Below are 21,279 nucleotides of genomic sequence, written 5' to 3'. Positions count from 1 at the left end.
CTCACGGTCAAGCTCATTCTCTGCCCTACTGAAATACCAGAAACAAAAGAATCCTGTAGAAGAGGTTGCACTTGCATGCCTCAGTTTCCATTTCTTCTTTGGTTGGGATAATACTGTCATGTTCAGGAGCTGAAGAAGTAGGGTTCAGTTTCCCTGGGTCATCTGCATCCTACACAAAAACTAAGAAGGAGGGTATCGAAGTGGCATCCCCTGGACCCCCGGGGAAGCCGCCAACCCTGCCCCTCACACAGGATGATTTCTGTGTGAAGTTCAGAGCCAAGACGGGGGTTCTTGGTGTGGTAGCAGTTCCCTCCCTGAGGTTTCTGGGCCAGAGTGGATGCCAGGAGCCATTTCTGAGTGGGACTCTTCTTACCTTGTGCCGTAAGTAGGGGTGGTTTTTTCCTGAGTTTCTTCATCTACAGAAAGCATAAGCTCCTTACAAGAACCACGTGGGTGCAGGGTCTCAAGGCTTTGGGCCGTCCTTGACTGCTTTCCCAGGCCACAGGCAGGGAGCTGGATGGGAAGTGGAACAGCCAAGACATGAACTGGTGCCGATATGGGATCCCAGGGGTGTGCAAGGCGAGGACTTTAGCCACTAGGTTACCGTGTAGGGCTTGAATGGTTCCATTTTATACATAAGGAAAAACAGCACCAAGACAAAGTGTAACTTATCTGGGGCCACACGGCATGACATTGAATCCTACTTTTTCTTTCTACTCACCAAGCTGCCCAACAAGTGGGTGCCTGGTGCTGGGTAGAACTCAGTTCCTACTGACATCTGTGGAGTGCATTGCATCCTAGTCCCAGTTATTACTATCTGTAGAGTTCCGCCTCAAGTTGTTCCAACGTGCTAGCTAACTGCTGGCTGTGGGAAGAGGTGGGGTGGGTATGGCGGTGGCAGACACAGTAAGTGTGTTGGTCATCTTTAGTACATAGGACCTGGTAAGCCCTGTAGCACCAACCCATTAACTTTTGTAAAAAAAAATTATTTATTTATTTATTTATTTATTTATTTATTTATTTATTTATTACTTGAAAGAGAGAGAGGGAGAGAAAGAATACTCCATCTCCTGGTCCACTCCCCAAATGGCTGCAATTGCCAGAGCAGAGCTGGTGTAAAGCTGGGAGCCTGGAGCTTCTTCCAGGTCTCCCACGTGGGGGTGCAGGAACCCCCAACACTGGGCTATTCTCTGCTGCTTTCTCAGGCCATAAGCAGGGAGCTGCATAGGAAGTGGAGCAGTTGGGACTAGAATTGGTAGATATATGGGATGCCAGCATTGCTGGCAGAGGATTAACCCGTAAACCATTATGCAGGTGCCCAACCATTCATTTTAACCTGCAAGGAAACTGAGACCAGTATTTTTGGGTATGTGATCCAGGGCAGGGCAGCCATTAGAACTCAGGGCTTCCTGTGCCCCGGTGCCCACTTTGCCTTGGTGCTGAGCCCCCTCTCCTCGGCCCTGTTGTTTTCCTCCTTGCCTCCGTGTGTGTGTGTGTGTGTGTGTGTGTGTGTGTGTGTGTGTGTGTGTGTACTGTGTCTTCTAGAGATAGGAAGGCACAGACAAAGCACCTGCCCCAAACAGGCCTCCTGAGGCTTGGGAAGCAACTCCCTGTGGGGCTGGGGCTTGCCCGAAGCAGTGTGCTGCAGAGCAGGAAGCCAGCCAGAACGTGACCCCCACAGATCTGTGGATCTGTGCCAACAGAGAGGGGACTCTGTTGCCCTGCTGCCTTCTCTCCGCCCTGCTCCTGTTCATTTACTTTCTAAAAAGTCTGCTTCCCTACTTCTTCCTAATGATTTTTTTCCCCTCCAGGAAACAGATCGCTCTGATTCACATGATTTGTGTCCCAGTACATAGTGAGGCCCCAATGAACAGGCGCAACCCCCCGGAGAGCTGGGACACAATAGGCTATTAGCTTTTAATTGAAACCCTCCTGCTGCACCCCCCTGCACCCACAGCCCCTTCCAAGAACAGGGACTTGTTGGCCTTTGTGAAGCAGTCCCCTCCTTCCCCACCCCATACCTCAAGGATTTGGCCCCAAAATGAAAGGGGTCTTGAGTTGACCCGGAGCGGGGGAGATGCTCTTTTGTGCCCCCCCCCCTTGTGCCTTCAGCGGCTTTTCATTTGCTGAGCTGTATTGAAATTCCAGGACAATGCCCAGTCAAATCCTTGTGGTGGGGTTGGGAGCAGGGGGTGGAGGAAGGAAAGGAAAAGGGTTGGAGGAGGAGAAGGAGGAGGGCTGAGGGGTCCAGCCTTTGTGGTCTTTCTTCTTTAGAGAAAGAAGGGGGCGGAGCCTAGTCAACTTTGTAATGTATTATGACATCACTTCCGGCAACCAGGCGGACTTGACCTGGAGAAGTGCAGACGGTTTATGGCATCACTTGAAATGATTTTAAGCCCTCCTGATGGGAAGCTTTGATGTGTCTCCCCCAAAGGGAGACACCCCCAAAGGGAAGTGGCCCTTGGAGGGACTGCCACAGATTGGGTGGGCTTAGAGGCTTCCCCTGGAAAAGGGAAGGGAGCTCAGATAAAGAAGCTGAGCTGATAACATCTTTCTCCCCTGCCCTCAAGGCCACCTCTGGGGAGAAAGCTGCTTTTAAGGTGAAACTGCCCTGAAGCTAAAAGTTGGGATTAGGTTTCTGACTCTGTTCCGGCCTTGACCCCCTGTGGCTGTTTGAGGACTTCTGGGAAACTTTTACTGTGGAAGGGAAAGGAAAAAGGGGAAAGGAGAGGCTGAACCGGCTCTTGTTCTGCAGCTTCCTTGAGATGCAGAACGCCCCGAAGAGAGCAAGAAGTTTTGCTGGGAGCAAGACAGGTCTTCAGACGAGGTCACAGCTTGACCCCTAGCGGTTATTACACAAAGTCCTGTGGTCATCTTTGGAACATCTTGAATAGGTTGATCTGTCAGGCGGGAGGAATGTCTGGCCCCACAAAAAAATCATTTGGTCTGGCCCTGCTAAAGCAACCACAGGCGGGACTTGAAATTCAATAAATCCGTATAGCACGCTAAATTTCTTTTCAAGATTTATTTATTTTAAAGACAGAGCCACACACACACACACACACACACACACACACACACACACACACACACGTCTTCTGTCACTGGTTCACTTCCCAAATGGCTACAACCACCAGGGCCAGGACAGGTCCAAGCCAGGGACCTGGAACTCTGACTAGGTCTCCCCACGAGGTCAAACCCTTGAGGTCATCTTCCATTGCTTTCCTTGGGAACTGGGGTGGGTGGGTTGGGGGGAGGGAGAGTGGAGCAGCTGGGACTCCAAGAAACCAATGCTACTATGGGATGAGGAGCTTAACTGGTTGCATCCCCGTGCCAGCCCCTAGAGCAGGCTAATTTATAAGCTGATAATTGCGTATGGCCAGTGAAGATGGTTTAGAGATCCAAATGGCCTCTGGCAGATAAAAGGTCCCTACCCCCTGGGAGCATCAAGAGCCAGCAGCAGCTAGGGCAGTTCCTGGCATTTCCTCTCTCCCACTGGCATTGCCCCTAACTCCCTATGGCCAATAGGAGCCTAAGATAAAGCCCTTGGGTCAGCTCTTGGGGGTCCCTTCCTTTGTTCCCCAGAGGGGCATTAACCTGGCCAGGATCCTAACTCAAGCTTCTCATAGCTTAGGTTTGTTTTTCTGTTTTTCCTCAGTAGTTGGAGAATGAAACCCCTCGGGGAAATCCCCCCTCCCCCACCAAGGGCAAGACTGCGCATGCTCCTTGCATCTCTTTTTAGTTCAAGACCCCTTAAAGCAAAGATACTAACATGCAAGGGACTTCTGGCCAGGGACTGGGAAGTGCAGGCAGCAGGTGGAGAAGGACCACGAGGAAGCTCCAGGGGTCACGGGGATTCCGGCTAGTGTGACCAGATACCACGTGGGGCTGATGGAGGCTGTGGGACATGATCAGCCATTCAGGGACAGCAGCTGGGGGGAGGGAGCTTTCTGAGCAAAAGTTTGGTGAAAATCCCCCACCCGTAATACCAGCCACCCATATATGAGTGTCGGGTTCGAATCCCGACTGCTCAGTACGGATCCAGCCTGCTGCCAATGTGCCTGGGAAAGCAGCAGAAGATGGCCCGAGTAGTTGGACTGCTGCACCCACCACACAGGAGACCCGGATGTAGTCCCTGCCTCCAGATGTAGGCCTGGCCTAGTCCCAGCTCTTGCAGCCACATAGTACATAAACTAGCAAATGGAGAATGTTTGATTTCTATCATTCTGACTTTGAAATAAGTAACCACAGGATCTTTGAAACTTTTTTTTTTTTAAAAGAAAGATGTATTTTACTTATTTGACTGGTCTGTTTCCCTGATACATACAGAGGTGAGGTCTGGACCAGGCCGAAGCCAGGAGCCGGGAGCCTTATCCTGGTGTCCCATGTGGGTGGCAGGGGCCCGTGTTCTCAGGCGGTCTTCCACAACCTGCCCAGCTGTGTGAGCAGAGAGCTGAAGCAGAAATGGAGCACTTACATACGGGATCCTGACATTACAAATGGCTGCTTACTCCACTGTGCCGCACAGCCTACCCCAGCAACTGAATGTAGTTTTAGAAACAGGTTTAGGGGCCCGGCGCAATAGTGTAGTGATTAAGGTCCTGGCCTTGGACGTGCTAGCATCCCATATGGCCGCCGTTCTAATCCCGGCTGCTCCACTTCCCATCCAGCTCCCTGCTTGTGGCCTGGGAAAGCAGTCGAGGACGGCCCAAAGCCCTTGGGACCCTGCACCCGCTGGGAGACCCAGAAAGAAGTTTCTGGCTCCTGGCTTCAGATCAGCGTGGCACTTGCTGTTGTCGTTTGGGGAATGATCGGACGGAAGATCTTCACTCTGTCTCTCCTCCTCTCTGTACATCCTCCTTTCCAATAAAAATAAATAAATCTTAAAAAAAAAAAAGCAGGTTTAGGTTCCCAGTAGGAATGAGCAGCAAGTAGATGCCCAACATGTCCTTCCTGTACCCTGCCTTACTGTGGCGAACATCTCCAAACCCAGGGTCTCTTCTGCAAGATCTGCGTGGACATGCCCTTGCCACTCACAGTCAGCAGCGTACACCAGCGTTCATTTGTGCTGTTACACAGTCAGTAACATGCACCCACCCGTACCCACCCGTATTTCTTACAGAGTGGCTTCAGCATCCACCCCTGTGACCCCAAGATCCCGGGGTTGCTTGTTTGTTTTTAAATTCAGCTGCAGGTGCCCACGGCGTATCAGGAAATCCGACAAACAGCCCTGTCTTCCTGCTCCCTGCTCTTGAGAATCTTACCAGAGCAGCTCATCAGGGAGCTGGGCTGATGGGGCAGGGGAGGCGACGGCTGCCCAAGGGCTGATGCCAAGTAGGAGTAGAGACCTTAATCAGAGTATCTTTTGGAAAACAACAGTTGGGGGCCGATGTGGCGGGGTCACAGGCTGAGCCTCTGCCTGCGATGCTGGTGTCTTATGTGGGCATTGGTTCAAGTCCCCGCTGCTCCACTTTTGATCCGTGTCTTTGCCCGTGGCCTGGGAAAGCAGCTTGGGCCCCTGTGGGAGAAACATGTGGGGGAAGCAGAGGAACCTCCTGTTCCCGGTTTCAGACCAGCCCAGCTCCGGCTGTTGCTGCCCTCTGGGGAGTGAACCAGTGGTTGGAAGCTTCTCTCTGTCTCTAACTCTGCCTTTTCAAGAAAAATAAATAATATAAATCCTTTTTTTTTTGAAAAAAAAATCAAGAATATATCTGCTAACTAAAATGGCTAAGGCTTGCTTATTGATCATCTTCCCATTTCAATCAGTAGTATCAAAAACCATGTCAAAATTAGGATCTGGGAGGCCTCTGTCCCCTCTGCCACCTCTTTCTAAGATCTATTTATTTACTTATCTATGTCTCTATTTATTTGAAAGGCACAGTGACCGGGTCCAGGCAGGGGAAGAGAGAGAGAGAGAGAGAGAGAGAGAGAGAGAGAGCGCTTACATAACTGATTTACTCCCCAGATGGCTCCCAAAACTAGGATCCTGGAACTCCATCTGACTTTCCCCTATGTGTATTGGGACCCATGTGCTTGGGCCATCTTCTGCTGCCTTCCCAGGTGTGTGAGCAGGAAGCTGCAACAGTACGAGCAGCTCATACTGGAACCTGTGCTGCAGGATGGGAACCTGCTGCGCCCCAATGTCAGTCCTCGCCTCGGATCCTTTTCAAGGGGACGTGTGACATCTTCTTGGAAAGGAGCAGCGTAGGGGTTTAAGTCTTCTTCCCCTGCCCCCTCGCCCCCGAGTATCACTTGTTGAGAGTTTTGTTCACCATGTAACAAGGAAACTTGGGGAGCAGATTGACTGCTCCGTGGCTGTACACAGCTCTAGCCTTTTGTCAGAATTCCTAGAACTGGACACCAAGAATGAGTTTTACTATGTGTGAGTTCAAGAGTAAATGAAAAGAAAAAAGGAGGAGACACTCTTTGTGGGAGTTGAAACACAGTTTTGCTGCAACTAAGCCAAGGAATTGTTCTGCCAGTGGAAGCCAAGAAAGGGATGGGCTAAAGGGCACCCTTGCTGTGTTCAGTATCCCTCAGCTGGGAGCAAGAGTGGCCTGGCCCTCACTCACTGTGGGCCTCTTCTCTTCTCAAGGTCATTAACTTCCATCATCTGTTTTGTGTCAGTGTCTGGGCATTGGTTGCACTGTCGTGAGTTGGGTCTCCCATCCATTTCCATAATCCTCTTTTGTATTGTTGGGTAATTGTTGAGTTCAAACAACAAAGTCCAGTGGCTGGACCGTGGGGAGGTTGGGGCTGTCACTCTAGGGAAAGAAGAAACAAAAGAAGCCAAGTGAATGCAACAACAGATCCTGGATAACATCCGTCTGGGGCTGCTTCCCCTTGGGTCCCCTGTCACGTCCTCCCTCTTGAGGCTTGAAGGTTTGTTCAGCATAGTCGGCTCCCAGTAGCAGCCTGTAGGAACGAACCTTGGGAGGTTCCCTGGAGAACCCTGAACTACTCCAAAGCCCCAGACAGAGGTCACAGCCTGGTGGGAGACCTGTCCAGCAGCAGGTGAGGGGCAGACGGCTGCAGGCTTGGCAGGGGGAGGGTGGGCCGAAGGCCCTGGCAGAGGTTGCCTCAGACCTCAGGTTGGAGATCTTGAATTCTCAGACGAAATTCCACCCTCCTGATCTACTGTGCGTTACGATGACAAAGGAGGGTTCCAAATAGCCATGAAGGCATGAACCTGCAGCTCATCCTGGAACCTACAGCTGCATTTAGAGCTCTATCTGGGTGGCAGCGTCCCAAGCACTTGGGCTTTCCCAGCTGCGTTAGCAGGTTGCTCAATGGAACAGGAAGCACCTGGGACTTGAGGAGGTATCACTATGGGATGCTGTATTGTAGGTGGTGGCCTAACCCCATGGTGCTACAGTGCCCGCCCCAGACTTTCCTCGGAGCCCAATGTGCCCATGGGTTGTTCAGATAGCTTGTGAAGGGACCAACCTTGTGGCATAGCAGGTTAACCTGCCACTTACAATTTTGGCATCCAGGCAGCTGTTCCACATCAAGTTGTTTTGCTTCTGATCCAGTTCCCTGCTAATGCACCTGCAAAGCAGCAGGAGATGGTGGAGTTCCAGGGTCTTTGCAACCAACTTGGGAGACGCAAATGAAGCTCGTGGCCCCTGGCTCCTGGCTCCGGGCTTCTGGCTTCAGCCTGATCCAGCTGTAGCCATTCCATCCATCTGGAAGGAAGGAAGATCTCTCCTGCTCACCATCTCTCTCTCTCTGCCTCCCAAATGAATGAATAGATAACTCTTTTCCCCGAAGTATGAAATACTTCACAGATCCCTGATACACGTAGATTCCAAAGAGATCTGGAAAATGAATATTGTGAAAAAACTGCATGAATTTCATTGTGTTTGGTTCCAGTGTTATCTTAATTCCATTTTCCACATACTTTCTGCAGTGTCTTTGTATTTAATAGTTGCTAAACGGTTAGGACAGTGTGAGTGATGTGTGTGTATCTGCTTAGAGCCAACCAATAGACATTCTGTTCTTTGCTTTGCATCAAGTTGCTTCACTTTATTTGTTATTTAAAATTTTTGATTTATTATTATTTTTTTAATTTTAAGGCTTCATTTATTTTTATTGGAAAGGCAGATTTACATACAGAAGGAGAGACAGAATGATCTTCATCCGTTGGTTCACTCTCCAAGCAGCAGCTGAGAGCTGAGCCAATCAGAAGCCAGGAGCCAGGAGCTTCTTCCAGGTCTCCCACGTGGGTGCAGGGTTCCAAGGCTTTGGGTCATCCTCGACTGCTTTCCCGGGTCACATGCAGGGAGCTGGATGGGAAATGGAGCAGCTGGGACATGAACTGTCACCCATATGAGATCCTTGCACATACAAAACGAGGATTTAGCCACTGAGCCATCGCACTGGGCCCTTTTAAAAAAAGATTGATTGATTTTTACCTGAGAAGCAGATTTAGAGAGAGAGAGAGAGATCTGAGAGATCTTCCATCTGCTGGTTCACTCCCCAAATGGCTGCAAAGGCAAGAGCTACGCCAATCTGAAGCTGGGGGCTTCTCCCAGGTCTCCCAGAGTAGAGGATTATTGTGATACGCCACCATATTTTATTTGTTCTTTGCAAGATGTCGACCGGGAGGGCATAGTTCTCGCTTACTTCGGGGCAGGGATCTACCATCTGCCGAGAGCATGACCCTCTGTGCTGTGGCCTTAGCTCTAGGAGCTAGGCCTTCAGTTTAACAGATAAGTCTTAGTTGAGGCAACAACTTCTAGGTGCAGTCCTAACACGTTTCTATTTTCCCCTCCGTAGTAGCCTCCCTCCTCATCACACCCTCCTTGTCATATAGATCAACACACACAATCATACCCACACTCACACACACAGTGTCTCCACTTAGCTACACAGGAGTATCTGTGAAATGAATGGCTAAAATGTGTGCTAGGTTCCAGGGTTACAGATATCACAGGATATAATGGCTTCCGATCCTGTCTGCATGGCAGAATCATCTAGAAGATTCTCTGTTGGGGCCCTACTATCCAAAAGCCCTATTCAGTCTACCGGGGATGGGGCACAAGCATTTAGTTCTTGTTAGAAATACGCTAAGTGGGGGCTGGTGTTGTGTCACAGTGGGTTAAGCTACTGCTTGTGATGATGACATCCTATATCAGAGTCCTCCCTGTGTTTCCACTTTAGCTCTTAGGTAATACTCTCTGCTGAAGTGTCTGGGAAAGCAGTTAAAGATGGCCCAACTCCCTGGGTTGCTGTGCCCCATGTGGGTGACCTGGATGGAACTCCAGATTCAAGTTTTCTGGCTTTTGCTTGGCCTAGCCCAGCCTACCCCAGCCCAGCCCAGCCCAGCCCTTGATGTTGTATGGAAAATCTCTTTGCTCTCCAATGCCGGCTTCTCAATAAAGTAAATAAAGTACCTGGGGTGGATTCTAATATGTAACCAGAGGTGACACCATAGCTTTATTGCAAATATCCTCAAAGCAGTGGAAAGCCTGAAATACCTGTTGAGACCCACCTGGTTCATGGGATTCAGTCCCCTGAGGTGACAGGTGCTTCCAGGATTTCTTGCACTTGTCATGCCTAGGCACTCTTAGCAGGCCAAGCCTGCTTACCCTATCTGGGGTCTGCATGAAGAAGCGGGATGATCTTGCCCCCTGTTAGCCTCCATTCCCTGGCAGGTACCTCTGCTTGGTCAGCACCTCCTCGGCTTCTAGGTTGTTCTATATTGTCCTTTTCTATGGCCTTGAACTTCACGAGCATCTTTTGGCGGTAACTCAGGGAAGCATCCGTTCCTGGCCCTGTTTGTGAAGGGAAGAGGAAGGGGTCACTCTAGGGCACTGCATGAAGGGAGATGGTGCAATGCTTGGTAATTTTCCAGCCTGCATAGAAGGCAGCTGGCCGTGGGAGTATGTGAACCCTAGAGGTTTATTGTTTCGAAATCAGAGTCGTATTTGAACAATTAGGATCAGTGGCCTTGTGATGAGGAGTGAAACGTTTACTATTAAGATTCTGATCTATAAGAGGAGAAGGGAAAACTGCAGGTATGTCTTTACAAGAGATGGGCAGCTCTGTCCACTTTTTTTTTTTTTAATCGTATGGGAAAGAAGCAAAGGAAGTTGAGAGGGACACGATCCTGGGGAGTGGAAGGAGCTGTAGCAGGGGAGCTGTTTCCAAGCCCCACGCGGGTTTCTCTCACCACTTTAAGCTCAGACTCTTCTACAGCACCCACCTCCAAGACCCGTTCGCAAGGATCAAATCAGATAGTGCCTGCGAAAGTTTCTTTGCAAGCTCCTAAGCACTATATAATTATTAGCTGGGACTGAGAAATTGGCTTTCGTAATGAGAAGCTCAATTAACCTGCTTACTTGGAGGTCGGCCTGGGGCTGGATCTGCCAGTGCTGGGGTGGTTGGGATGGGCCCAGGTTGGGGGTTTAGGGTGGGAGGGTCTCATCCTAGAGCTCATCCTCATGTTTGCTTCCCTGAGCTTCTGTTGAGCTCCGAGTGGGATTCTGAGGATGAAGCTGGCAAGTGTGACCCAAAAAGGGGATGAAGCCGAGGGGGAATCCAGGAAGTGAATTCAGAGCATCAGTTTTGCTCCAGGGTGAGGATGGTATGAGAAGAACCGTGCAAGTGGGGAGAGAAGGGCTTGCGTGTTCTGAGGTGAGAGTTGGGCACACACATCCAAGACCATATGTGTTCCACAGCTGGATGACAAAGATTATCTGCTTGACCACCATTTAGTTGGGCTCCAGAACTTTCTCCTAGGTCCCTATGTGTGGCTTGGGAAAACTTAGTTTCATTCTTATTCTATTCTATTCTATTCTATTCTATTCTATTCTATTCTATTCTATTCTATTCTATTCTATTCTATTCTATTCTATTCTATTCTATTCTAATTTGTTCTGTTCTGTTCTATTCTATTGCATTCCATTGAGAGAGACAGAAAAAGAGAGAGAGAGAGAGACACTTCTCTCCAAGAGTTGTTCTCCAAATGTTACAACAGTCAGGGGTCCCATACCAGGAGCCACTAACCCACAGAGGTCGACCCCCATGGATGCAGGGACCTGCTTACATGAGCCACCTCCTGCTGCCCTCAGCAGGAGGCTGGAGTTGGGACTCGGTGCCAGGAGTGAATTGTGGAGTCTCTCATTTGAGACCTGGACATCTTAACTGCTAAACCAAATGTCTGCCCCCTAAAATCCAGTTTTAACAAAGATTTGCCAAGTCAGTTTAGCAAGAAACCCTCCTTCCTCACCCCTCCCATTCAACTTCCCATTCAACTGTTGCTATCTAAACACCTTTGTCATCCTCCATGCTCTCCCAGGTCATGTCTGGTCACCCGGGCCTGAGTTCAGCAAGAGTCCTGTTTGGTCAGTTTGGCCAGAATCCCCCTGATGTTTTCAATCCACTGACAAAAATCCCCCATTTCACCCCCACTCCTTGGTTATAAAATACCAGTGGTTCAAACTGTGTTTGGGTTACCTCCCTAAAGCCAAACCCTCCCCATTGCTCTTCTGTGGGGTGGGACCCAATTCCTCCAGGCAGACCTCCAGGCAGAAACCGTGCTTCCCTACATACGCCCTTGTTGACCAAGATGGTGTCAAAGTGAGATAACTGATAAACCCTTCCTAGTGCTGGCTAGGTGCCAGGCAGGGTGCCAGGGCCAGCACCTAAGTTCTCTTTTTTTTTTTTTTTTTTTTTTTTTTATTATTGTTGCTTACATTGTATTATGTAGTACAGCTCCATAGGCGCTGGGGATTCCCCCCACCCCTCCCACACCCCTCCCCCCATGGTGGATTCCTCCACCTTGTTGCATAACCATAGATCAAGTTCAGTTGAGATTCATTGCTTGCAAACACATGCCTAGCATAAAGTTCCGTGTCCTATTGTCCAGATAAGTTCAGTGGCCTCTTGGGGAGACCTTCTATGGTCTGAAGATAGGTCTAACAGAGTAAAGATCCGGTCAGTTAAAAGCCCCAACAAGGCCTCAGTATCATTATACAACATTATGGAATTAATTGACATAGTATTGGGTAAACAATATGTTAAAAATAATGCAAGTTCCATTCTTCGAGACATCTGGCCTAAGTTCTCTTAAAAGCCCTGGGAAGAGAGCAGAGGCATGTAGTCCAGCAGTTAATATGCCCACCTCCCACACTCGAACACCTGGTTTCAATCCCAAACTCAGCTCCTCACTCGTTTCCTGCTAATGTGTACCCTCAGAGGCAGCAGTGATGGGGGCTCAAGTCGTCGGGTGCCTGCCACCCAGTGGAGGAGACCTAGGATTGTGTGCTCTGAGCTCCTCCTGACTTTGGCCCTGCCCCACTCAAGCCATCAAAGGCGTTTGGAGAATGAACTAATGAACAGGAGCTCAAGCTCTGTTTCAAATACTAATGTTTAAAACCACCTAAAGGCCCTAGAAGGTGTTCTCATCGTTCAGGAGAAGCTGTGATGTGATCTTCACAGGTTAAGTGACCTGGCCAGGTTGATGTTGGTGCCGAGAGCCGTAGCCTGATGGCTTGACTTCCACCCCTATGCTGGGTCATAGGTTTTCAAAGGACAGACTCTATACTCACCCCTGTGCAATAAGCACTGAAGAATTTTGGGGATTGCAACTTGAAGGGTGGTGATAACTCCCAGCCTCCTAACACTGACCTTTGTCTAGTTGCAGATAGCTTCACTCTGGAGAGTGGGGGAGGAAAACTGGCTTTTCTCTGACTTGCCCTGCTTTTTTTTTTTTTTTTTTTAAGAGACATGCCAAAGAAGTTGAGAGCGGAGACTCTTTAATCCCTGATCACATTAGCCTGACGCCCTGTCGCATGAGTCTAAGTGGTTAATGGGCACAAAGTGGGTCAATCCCGCTTTAATGTTAGCCGGCCTGGCTGCGGTAGGGAGAAGGCAGGCTTCTGGGTTGCCCAATGCCAATGTCCCGGTGAGCGAGGAAGCGGGCAAGCAAGCCAACTCCGGGTACTCGTGCTTGGTTTGTGTGATACACACTTGATATCCTCGTTTGCATAAATATGATCTGCCCAGCAGCTGTGGGCTCAGTAGATGAACATGGCTTGACATTTACAGAAGTAAACATTGATCAAAAATCCTATGGGAAAAAAGCATGTAAGTGATGATCCTTGTGCCTAGGTGTGACCCAGTGAGAAATCGCTGTGCTGGAGCAAGTGGATGTTGGCAGACACTGGAGCAAAGCTTAGCGTCCAGCTAAGTGTATGTGAGGGCATGCACATATTAGGAAAGTGCTTCAAAAAGTCTGTGGAAATTATTATTAAGAAAAAAAATGTGCTCGGATTTAAAAAAAAAAAAGTTGCACCAAAGTAAGCTTGTCTTTTAATCCCATTTCAAAGTACCTTCCTCTGCGTACTTTTGACCCTGCTCAATTTTAACTGTAGTAAGCTGCCATAATAATTAACATAGTGGGGGGAGTTGGTACTTGTTAAGCACGTACCATCTGTCTTAAGCTATTCTTTGTGGCTTTAATCTTCAGTAAGCTTCCACGAGGTAGGCATTGTCAGATCCATTTCTTACAGATGTGGAAAAGCAAGCTGGGAAAGAATAATAAGTAGTTCACGTGGACACAGCTCCTAAATGGCCGAGCTAGGATTTGAACCTGGGAAGTCTGAGCTCAGGTTTACACATCAAATTTAAGTCGCACAATAACCACCGAGGAGCAGAGATGTTAAGAGGCCCTACCCGCTACTAGCACAGCTCAAGAGTGACAATTGAGTGCCAGAGTCCCCTGCCCACTGACACCCATACTCTCAAGGGCTTCCTTCTGGACCCATGGTCAGCCAGACCATCTCCCCAGTCGGGGTTTTGCAACAGTAACTTCCTGGACATCTGCTGATGTCCCTGGTACCACACTGGTGCTAGGAATGTCGCAGCCAAGGCACCACTGTTGTCCCTGCCTTTGCCTTTTTTAGATCTGGTAGCCTCTCGTGATAGTAGCACGTCTCACCCCAGGCCATCCTGTCCCTCAGTCCCCCACTGTCTTATGCCCCTGAGGTGTCACATCTCCTTGAACTTGAACATGTCCTTTGCTGTCCCTAGTGTGTGCCGTTCGTTCCAGCTGGGACTTCCTGGACTGCCTTCTCGGTTCCTCCCACCTTGCTTGGCCTTGGCGGATGTTCTGTCTAATTCCTCAAGCCCCGGCCTGTGGATTTGCCAGAAACTGTTCTACACAAGAGACCTTGGCATCCACAGACCCTGAAATACTAGCACCGTCCAGCGTATTTGTACAGCGATCGCTACATAGTCGTGTGTCAACGTTTGTGGGATTATATATCACGGTGCTGATTTACACAAAACTAGGTAGGCGATACTGCTTCAACCTCCGGTGGACACAGAGAAGGATAGTTAAGCCAAAAACAGGTTTGCAAGTGGCAAATGACTACGGGCATTTGTATCAGCGATGAAAGAGCTCTGTCTCCGGGAGGTAGTTATCTTGGAGCTATCTTGTAGTTCTAGGATTCTGCTTGCATTCTCCCATGTTCCTGGCGATCAGAGGTGTAGACATTGGGAAGGGAGGACAAAGATACAACACTTTCTGACCCCACGTTGGTTTTGCTTGCTTTTTGCTCAGGGACCTGATGCCCAGGACCCTGGAGGGACAGATCACCATGGAGAAGACACCCAGCTACTTTGTGACGCGCGAGGCGCCCGCGCGCATCTCGGCCATGTCCAGGGACACCAAGCTCATCGTGGTGGTGCGCGACCCGGTGACCAGGGCCATCTCGGACTACACGCAGACGCTGTCCAAGCGGCCCGACATCCCCAGCTTCGAGAGCCTGACGTTCAAGAACAGGAGCGCCGGCCTCATCGACACGTCGTGGAGCGCCATCCAGATCGGCATCTACGCCAAGCACCTGGAGCACTGGCTGCGCCACTTCCCGCTGCGCCAGCTGCTCTTCGTGAGCGGGGAGCGGCTCATCAGCGACCCGGCCGGCGAGCTGGGCCGCGTGCAGGACTTCCTGGGCCTCAAGCGCATCATCACGAACAAGCACTTCTACTTCAACAAGACCAAGGGCTTCCCCTGCCTCAAGAAGCCCGAGGGCAGCAGCAAGCCCCACTGCCTGGGCAAGACCAAGGGCCGGCCGCACCCCGAGATCGCCGCCGAGGCGCTGCGCCGGCTGCGCGACTTCTACCGGCCCTTTAACCTCAAGTTCTACCAGATGACTGGCCATGACTTTGGCTGGGATTGAAGGCCGACAAGGGGAAAGAGGGCTTTGTGTGACTCAACCACGTGGCTTATGTATTGGAGAGAGATTATATATGTATGTAAAATGTACAGAAATCTATTTTATAATAATTTATTTTTAATTCATAAGCAATTAATTCACTAAGCTGCCTAGCCACACTCTTGAAGAGAGTCCACTTCCTAGTCTGTTAACATTCCAAAGCGTGTAACTCCGATAAAGTCTGTCGTTCTATCCCTCACAACAATGGATGGTGCTTCCGGTTCCCCTCCCCGACTCCCCCTTGTCTAGCATATTTAAAAAGAAGAAGAAAAAGCACAGCTTGAGATTTTCGTTGTTACGGGTATTCTGCCTTTGATCGCTGTTGCAGTTCTCCAGTGGCTGGTCTGCTTGTCGGTGTCTGCTTCCTCTGCCTGGGTACCATGTGTGAGCCCTTAGCTGCTGCTGTATCCTGAGGGCCCTCCCTCACCACTCAGCTTCCTCGGGGAAGAGATGCAAGCAAGCCACAGGGCTGAGGACCCCACCTCTACCCAGCACAGGCTGGAAGATACTCGTTTTCCCACGGGCATCCACATGCTGGCAGCTTCTGGTGTTGCTGGGGGATCCTGCATCGCCCTGCCTCCTGCTGCCCTGCCTCCTGGGTCTACTCATCAGGTGGTTGTGTCTGCAGATGTCAGCCGTCACCCCCACCCCCTTTCTCCCGTTGTGTGTGTGTGTGTGTGTGTGTGTGTGTGTGAGTGAGTGAGAGAGAGAGAGGCTTGGGTGCTGCTTTAGCAATAAAGACATTCTCTGCTCATTTGCATGAAACCACGCTGCCCTCCTGTTCCTTTTTCCCCAGGCAGCCTGTTCTGCTTTGAAACACCAAAGAATTGCCCATGGGCTTGCAGAAGCCATCAGCATAAACCCAGGGCCCTGGGTGTATCCAGACCCTGGGGTGGTCAGGTGCATGTCACAGCCATCAGTGTCTCCTAGATAGGTGGCTGCTAAGTCCAGGGTGAGCCAGTGTTGAGCAATAATCCCCCAGGACAAGAGAAGGAGGACCCAAGTGTGACAGGTGATCTGGCAAGGGAAGGGAGCCCCTTGGCAATGCCTCCCGCCTCCCCAGAATGTCCAGCTCATCTCAGAATGACAACATGGTCTGCAGCTGATGGGCAGACAGCCAGAGCCAAGGGCTGTCTCTTCGAAGACTTGTTGGACAGCTGGCTCTGTGTTGCCTTGTGGTGCTGGGGAAGGCTGTCCACTGTTGCAGCCAGGCCTTTGCAGAAAGGAGGGTTGCTGGCATTGCTACTGCTATGCACAAGGTCTACCCTGCACATCTCCGCTGAGAGAGCAGTTTGAGATTTCACTGGCTACCAGTTGGCAGTCAGGTTATCATATTGCAGTAATGCCTAACAATCCAGTTCATCTTTCATGTGCTAAGAACGAACGTTTTTACCACAAAGACACTGTGTAACCTCTACTTTCATCAGGAAATATACGTGTAGACCCATGAACATGTGTTATAGAAATCATCAGGATTTCAATGTCTACAAAGGGTGCTTGCATGTTGTGTGTGTCCCTGGCGTGGTAGCATGTAGGGAAAGAGGAAATGCAATTTATCTTTGGAAGCTGATGAGCGATGTCACTGGCCTTAAATGCCATTCTCCATCATCTGTCCTTTTACCTGCCGGCAAGTTGGAGCCCAGCAGCTCATTTAGGCTGTGTCAGCAGAACTCTTGTAGATTCTCTTTGGGAGGAAGGCCACTGGAAGCCCCGTGCATTCCTCACATGTCAGATCTATTTTATAGCATTTATATATACATATTTTTTTTATCATTATTACCATTATTATTTTGCTGTCTCAGATTCTTCCATCTGCACTTAGGGGAGCACTGTCCACATAGCTTGCGTCTGCCCTCTTGCTAGTTGGGTGTGAAAAGCACCTGCCCCACGATGCTTGGGGGGGGGGGGGTTGGGATTGTTTTTCCCCCTGTGCATGTGGGAGGTTCATTGGAAATCAAACTGAAAACATCTCATCTCAGTGAGAGCGCAGGCTTGCCTGAAGGCAAAGGCAGTATGTAGTCCCACCTGCATGCTTTCTGGCCGCCACCCTGGTCGGACACAGCTCGAGATTCTGAGCGGTGGCTCAGACTGCCACCAAGTAATAGGAAGCCATAGGAAACTTTGCTTCACTCCTGTCGGCTCATGCCTGCCTCCTAAGCTCAACGAAGCTTGATGAAGCAGTGTATCCCCTGGCCTTAAAACCAAAATCAGAAGTTTTCCCCTAGAACGAGGGTCCTCTACTGCTGAACACTGAGGTAGGTCAGGATGCCAGACAGGTCAAGTTCTCAGATGCAAACATGCTGAGCGTTAGAACTGCTGACACACAGCAAGTTTGCCGTTCTAAGCGGTCTGGGGGCTTTGTAGCTCCTGACGGATTCAGCCGGTGCAGCTTCTGGGAGAAGCCGACCCCCACCACCACTCCTCCAAGTCATGTGATCGTTAGTCCAGAACCCACGTGTCGTCTCCCCCCTGAGAAGTTAGGCAAGGTGGAGAACTAAGCCTGGGGTTGCTTCCTGTTCTACAAGTCTGGTCGGTGCGTGAACTTTTGAGCTGCTAGAAGAGAAGCGTTGTTTTGTGTTTTGGCAATTAGTGCTAGTAGCCCATGTTTCAGGTCCTCTCCCCCCCCACCCCCCACACACACAGTTTACAGGGAATGCTCTGGCATTCTGTGGAGTGCTGATTCCGCCTCGCATTGTCCCTTGTTCGGTTTCTTTTAAAAAGATTAACAAACAACTGTTCCATCAACTTCCTTCGACGTGTTTGTACAGGAGTCCGCTAACTTCGTAGGGGAGACCCAGAAAGGTATGCTAGATAAAGCGATTGGAATAAATCCTAGATCAGATGGTGGAGGAGAACAAATCTTAGAGGGTTTTCCCTTGGGGAGTCATTTGGGGTGATCAACATTGCCGAGATTTGGATCTTGCTAGGGATTATTATTATTATTATTTTTTTCCAATAAGAAAAGCTAATGGAAGGTTCCAGTCATGTAGAAGCACTTAATACGGATGGATCTCAGATGCTGACCCACGAGGCCATGCCATGGTTTTTCCAGCTCATTGGGAAGGATGTTCATCACAGCATAGAAGGTGTGGTTAGATGCTCCCGCCCCCGTTTGTAACATTAATTTATGACTGAGTTTCGTTCGGCCCCATAATATAAAGTACTGTGCAAATTCTAGCAGTATGTCCTCTCTAACCCAGATGTTAGAATAGCCAGTATGTACAAAAAAAAAAATCAAGTATTTTGTCCTATGTATAACAAATTAATTTTACACAGAGAAAGATGTTTCTAGGAAAATGGAATTATGGTAATTCATACTATTTCTTTGTATGAACAAATAAAATATATTTTACCAACTGGTGGGCCCTGCTGTGTTTTCCTTTTGCCTGGCTGATGAACTGGTTACATACATGTGTCATACATGTCCTGGCCATTATGAGATGTATGGGATCTTTTCTATTTTAGAGAGTCCAACTAGTATTTAAGCTGGATTAAAAAAAATACGCATTGATTTGAGCGGCAGACGGGCAGATGTAAAGAACTCTGGGTACACTGAGGCCTCTGTGGGCTGGAACCTTTATTCCAAGTTCAGACAGACACATGTAGGCAACGAGCGGTCGTACGGCAGTGTGGGTACAGCCGTGCTGGCTGGGTGGATCTGGACAACAGTGGTGTCCCTGTCTCCCACTGGCAATGTCCAGCTAGGTGGAGATCGTGGTCTGACCTACAGGCAGCCGGGGCTGCAGACCTATAGCTAGACCTGTCCCTTCTGACCCAGCACTCCACCTGGACCATTGATGATCTGTGACCACAACCATGTGCTCCACCCTCTTATGTTACTTGATTTTAAAAGGGAACCTACTGTGCCATGCTGTGATAGGTTAAGCTTCTGCCTTTGGCACTGGCATTGCTTACGGGTAACTCGTTTGAGTCGTGGCTACTTCATTTTTGACCCAGATCCCTGCTTGTGGCCTGGGAAAGCAAATGAGGACGGCCTAAGTCCTTGGGCCCCTGCACCCATGTGGGAGATCCAGAAAAAGCTCCTGGTTCCTGATTTTGGGTCAACTCAATTCTGGCCATTGAGGCCATTTAGAGGGTGAACCAGTAGATGGAAGATCTTTGTGAGTCATGGATTGTGCTAAAAAAAGAGGGGACGGGCAAGGACCATTTTACCATTTTATGCATAACAATGAGCGACAATGCAAAAGTGAAACTTGGGGGCCCGGCGCAGTGGCGCAGTGGTTAAGGTCCTCACCTTGCACGCCCGGGATCCCATATGGGCGCCGGTTCTAATCCCGGTGGCTCCACTTCCCATCCAGCTCCCTTGCCTGTGGCCCAGGAAGGCAGTTGAGGATGGCCCAAAGCTTTGGGACCCTGCACCCACGTGGGAGACCCGAAGAGGCTCCTGGCTTCGGATCAGCATAGCATCGGCTGTTGTGCTCACTTGGGGAGTGAGTCATCGGACAGAAGATCTTCCTCTCTGTCTCTCCTCTTCTCTGTATATCTGCCTTTCCAATAAACATAAAATAAATCTTTTTTTAAAAAAAATGAAACTTGGCTCGCAAAATTCCCCATTTAAGAGTTTGGTATGTTTTGCTCCCATCCAGCGATCTATTTTGGGGGGAACTAAATATTTCGTGAGAACAGTACATTTCAGGAACGGTTCTGAGGCCGGTGGTGTGTGGTGCAGGGGGTCAAGGCATTGACATCCCTTATGTGTGTTGGATGAGTTCCAGCTGCTTTCCTCTTGATCCGGTTCCCTTCCAATGCACCCGAGAAAGAGCAGAACTTGGCCCAAGTGCTTTGGGCCACAACCATTGCAGCCATTTGGGGAAGTGAACCAGCAGATGGAAGAGTATTCTCTTTTTTGTCTTTCCCTCTTTCATTTTGCTTTTCCTGCCTTTCAGATAAATAAAGTGAATCTTTTGAAAATGAAAGGCATTGTTCTTCCCACCCCTCTAGTTCCAGGTGTTTCCTGCTGTGAGGTCCCCTTAAATCCTGATCCCCAAAACAGCGAGGCCCTGCATGCTTGCTCATTCAATATGTCCACCACGACTGGGCTTCAAGCCTGCCTTGGAAGCAGCAAAGCTTAGGAAGCCCTCAAGAGGAGGCAGTGTACTGCGGATGCGCTGTTGGCAAGAACCCACCAGAGTTGGCAGGGCGTGCACTCACCATTCTTGAGCTCCTCCTCCTGCTGTTGCTCCAGGCACATGAAAACAGACACACTCCCTCCTTCTCAAGGAGCTCATGCTCCATGGCGCAGTTGAAAGGCCATGTAAGAAGTGGAGGACCATGAAAGAGTGTAGAAAGATACAATCCCAAATGATTATAACAATTAGGGCTGGGCCAGGCCAAAGTCAAGGGCCTGGAACTCCCTCTGGAGTCCCCCAGATGGGCGAAAGGAGCATAAGCGGTTGGGCCATCTTCCACTGCTTTCCCAGGCACATATACAGGGAACTGGATTGGAAGTGGAGCAGCCACAGACCAGGCTGCTTAAAACAACAGGACCCATTTGGGATGCCGGCGCCATGGGCAGTGGTTGTTACTCATTAAGCCACAGTATTGGCCCCAGTAAATAAGTAGACAGCAAGAAGAAACGGAAGAAAATGAATGACATGTTACTGGCTCATGTGTTGGTACACCTGTCATCATCAGGAACAGTGTGTCACATCATGCCACGTCAGCACCTCATACACTCGTGTTCCCATAAGCCCCAGCAGCGATCACACACTCCATGAAGCCACCCAATGAGGAGTGAGTGTCGCATCACCTCTCCCTGACCGGCTGCAACCTTTGATGGTGAGGTTCACGTGGAATCAAGCTGCAGTCTCCATTGAATTCTGTTCCTCGCTGAGCATCCATCCAACTTCGTGCCCCGCTGCGCTTCGCCTGAGTAGCAGCCGAGGTGGATGCACGTTTGTTTATTGTCTTTCTCTTGCGCTAATCTGCAGGCTCGGTGACAGAAAAGTTGCGGCTGCTGCTTCTCCAGCCTGGTGGTGTTTCCCGCGAAACCGGAGAGTCGCTTAATTATTTGTTGAGTGAAAGAATCAAAGGG

The 21,279-nt window shown here is 49.7% G+C and overlaps 1 protein-coding gene across 1 annotated transcript in view; it reads left to right on the top strand.

Moving 5' to 3' along the window:
• Positions 1–18,580, top strand: part of LOC121170364 (heparan sulfate glucosamine 3-O-sulfotransferase 3B1) — a 45,692-nt gene extending 27,112 nt beyond the window's left edge. The window contains exon 2 of the mRNA XM_041001504.1: positions 14,570–18,580. Within this exon, the coding sequence (XP_040857438.1) occupies positions 14,570–15,188 (619 nt within the window). The 3' untranslated portion in view covers positions 15,189–18,580. The remainder of the gene's footprint in view (positions 1–14,569) is intronic.
• The last annotated feature ends 2,699 nt before the right edge of the window (positions 18,581–21,279 follow it).

The sequence above is a fragment of the Ochotona curzoniae genome, unplaced genomic scaffold (genome assembly GCF_017591425.1).
Source record: "Ochotona curzoniae isolate NIBS_2020 unplaced genomic scaffold, NIBS_Ocur_1.0 scaffold_2453, whole genome shotgun sequence".
In the NCBI taxonomy this organism is placed as follows: domain Eukaryota; kingdom Metazoa; phylum Chordata; class Mammalia; order Lagomorpha; family Ochotonidae; genus Ochotona; species Ochotona curzoniae.
The sequence above is the reverse complement of the archived record's forward strand: the minus strand, read 5'-3'. Positions and strand labels throughout refer to the sequence as shown.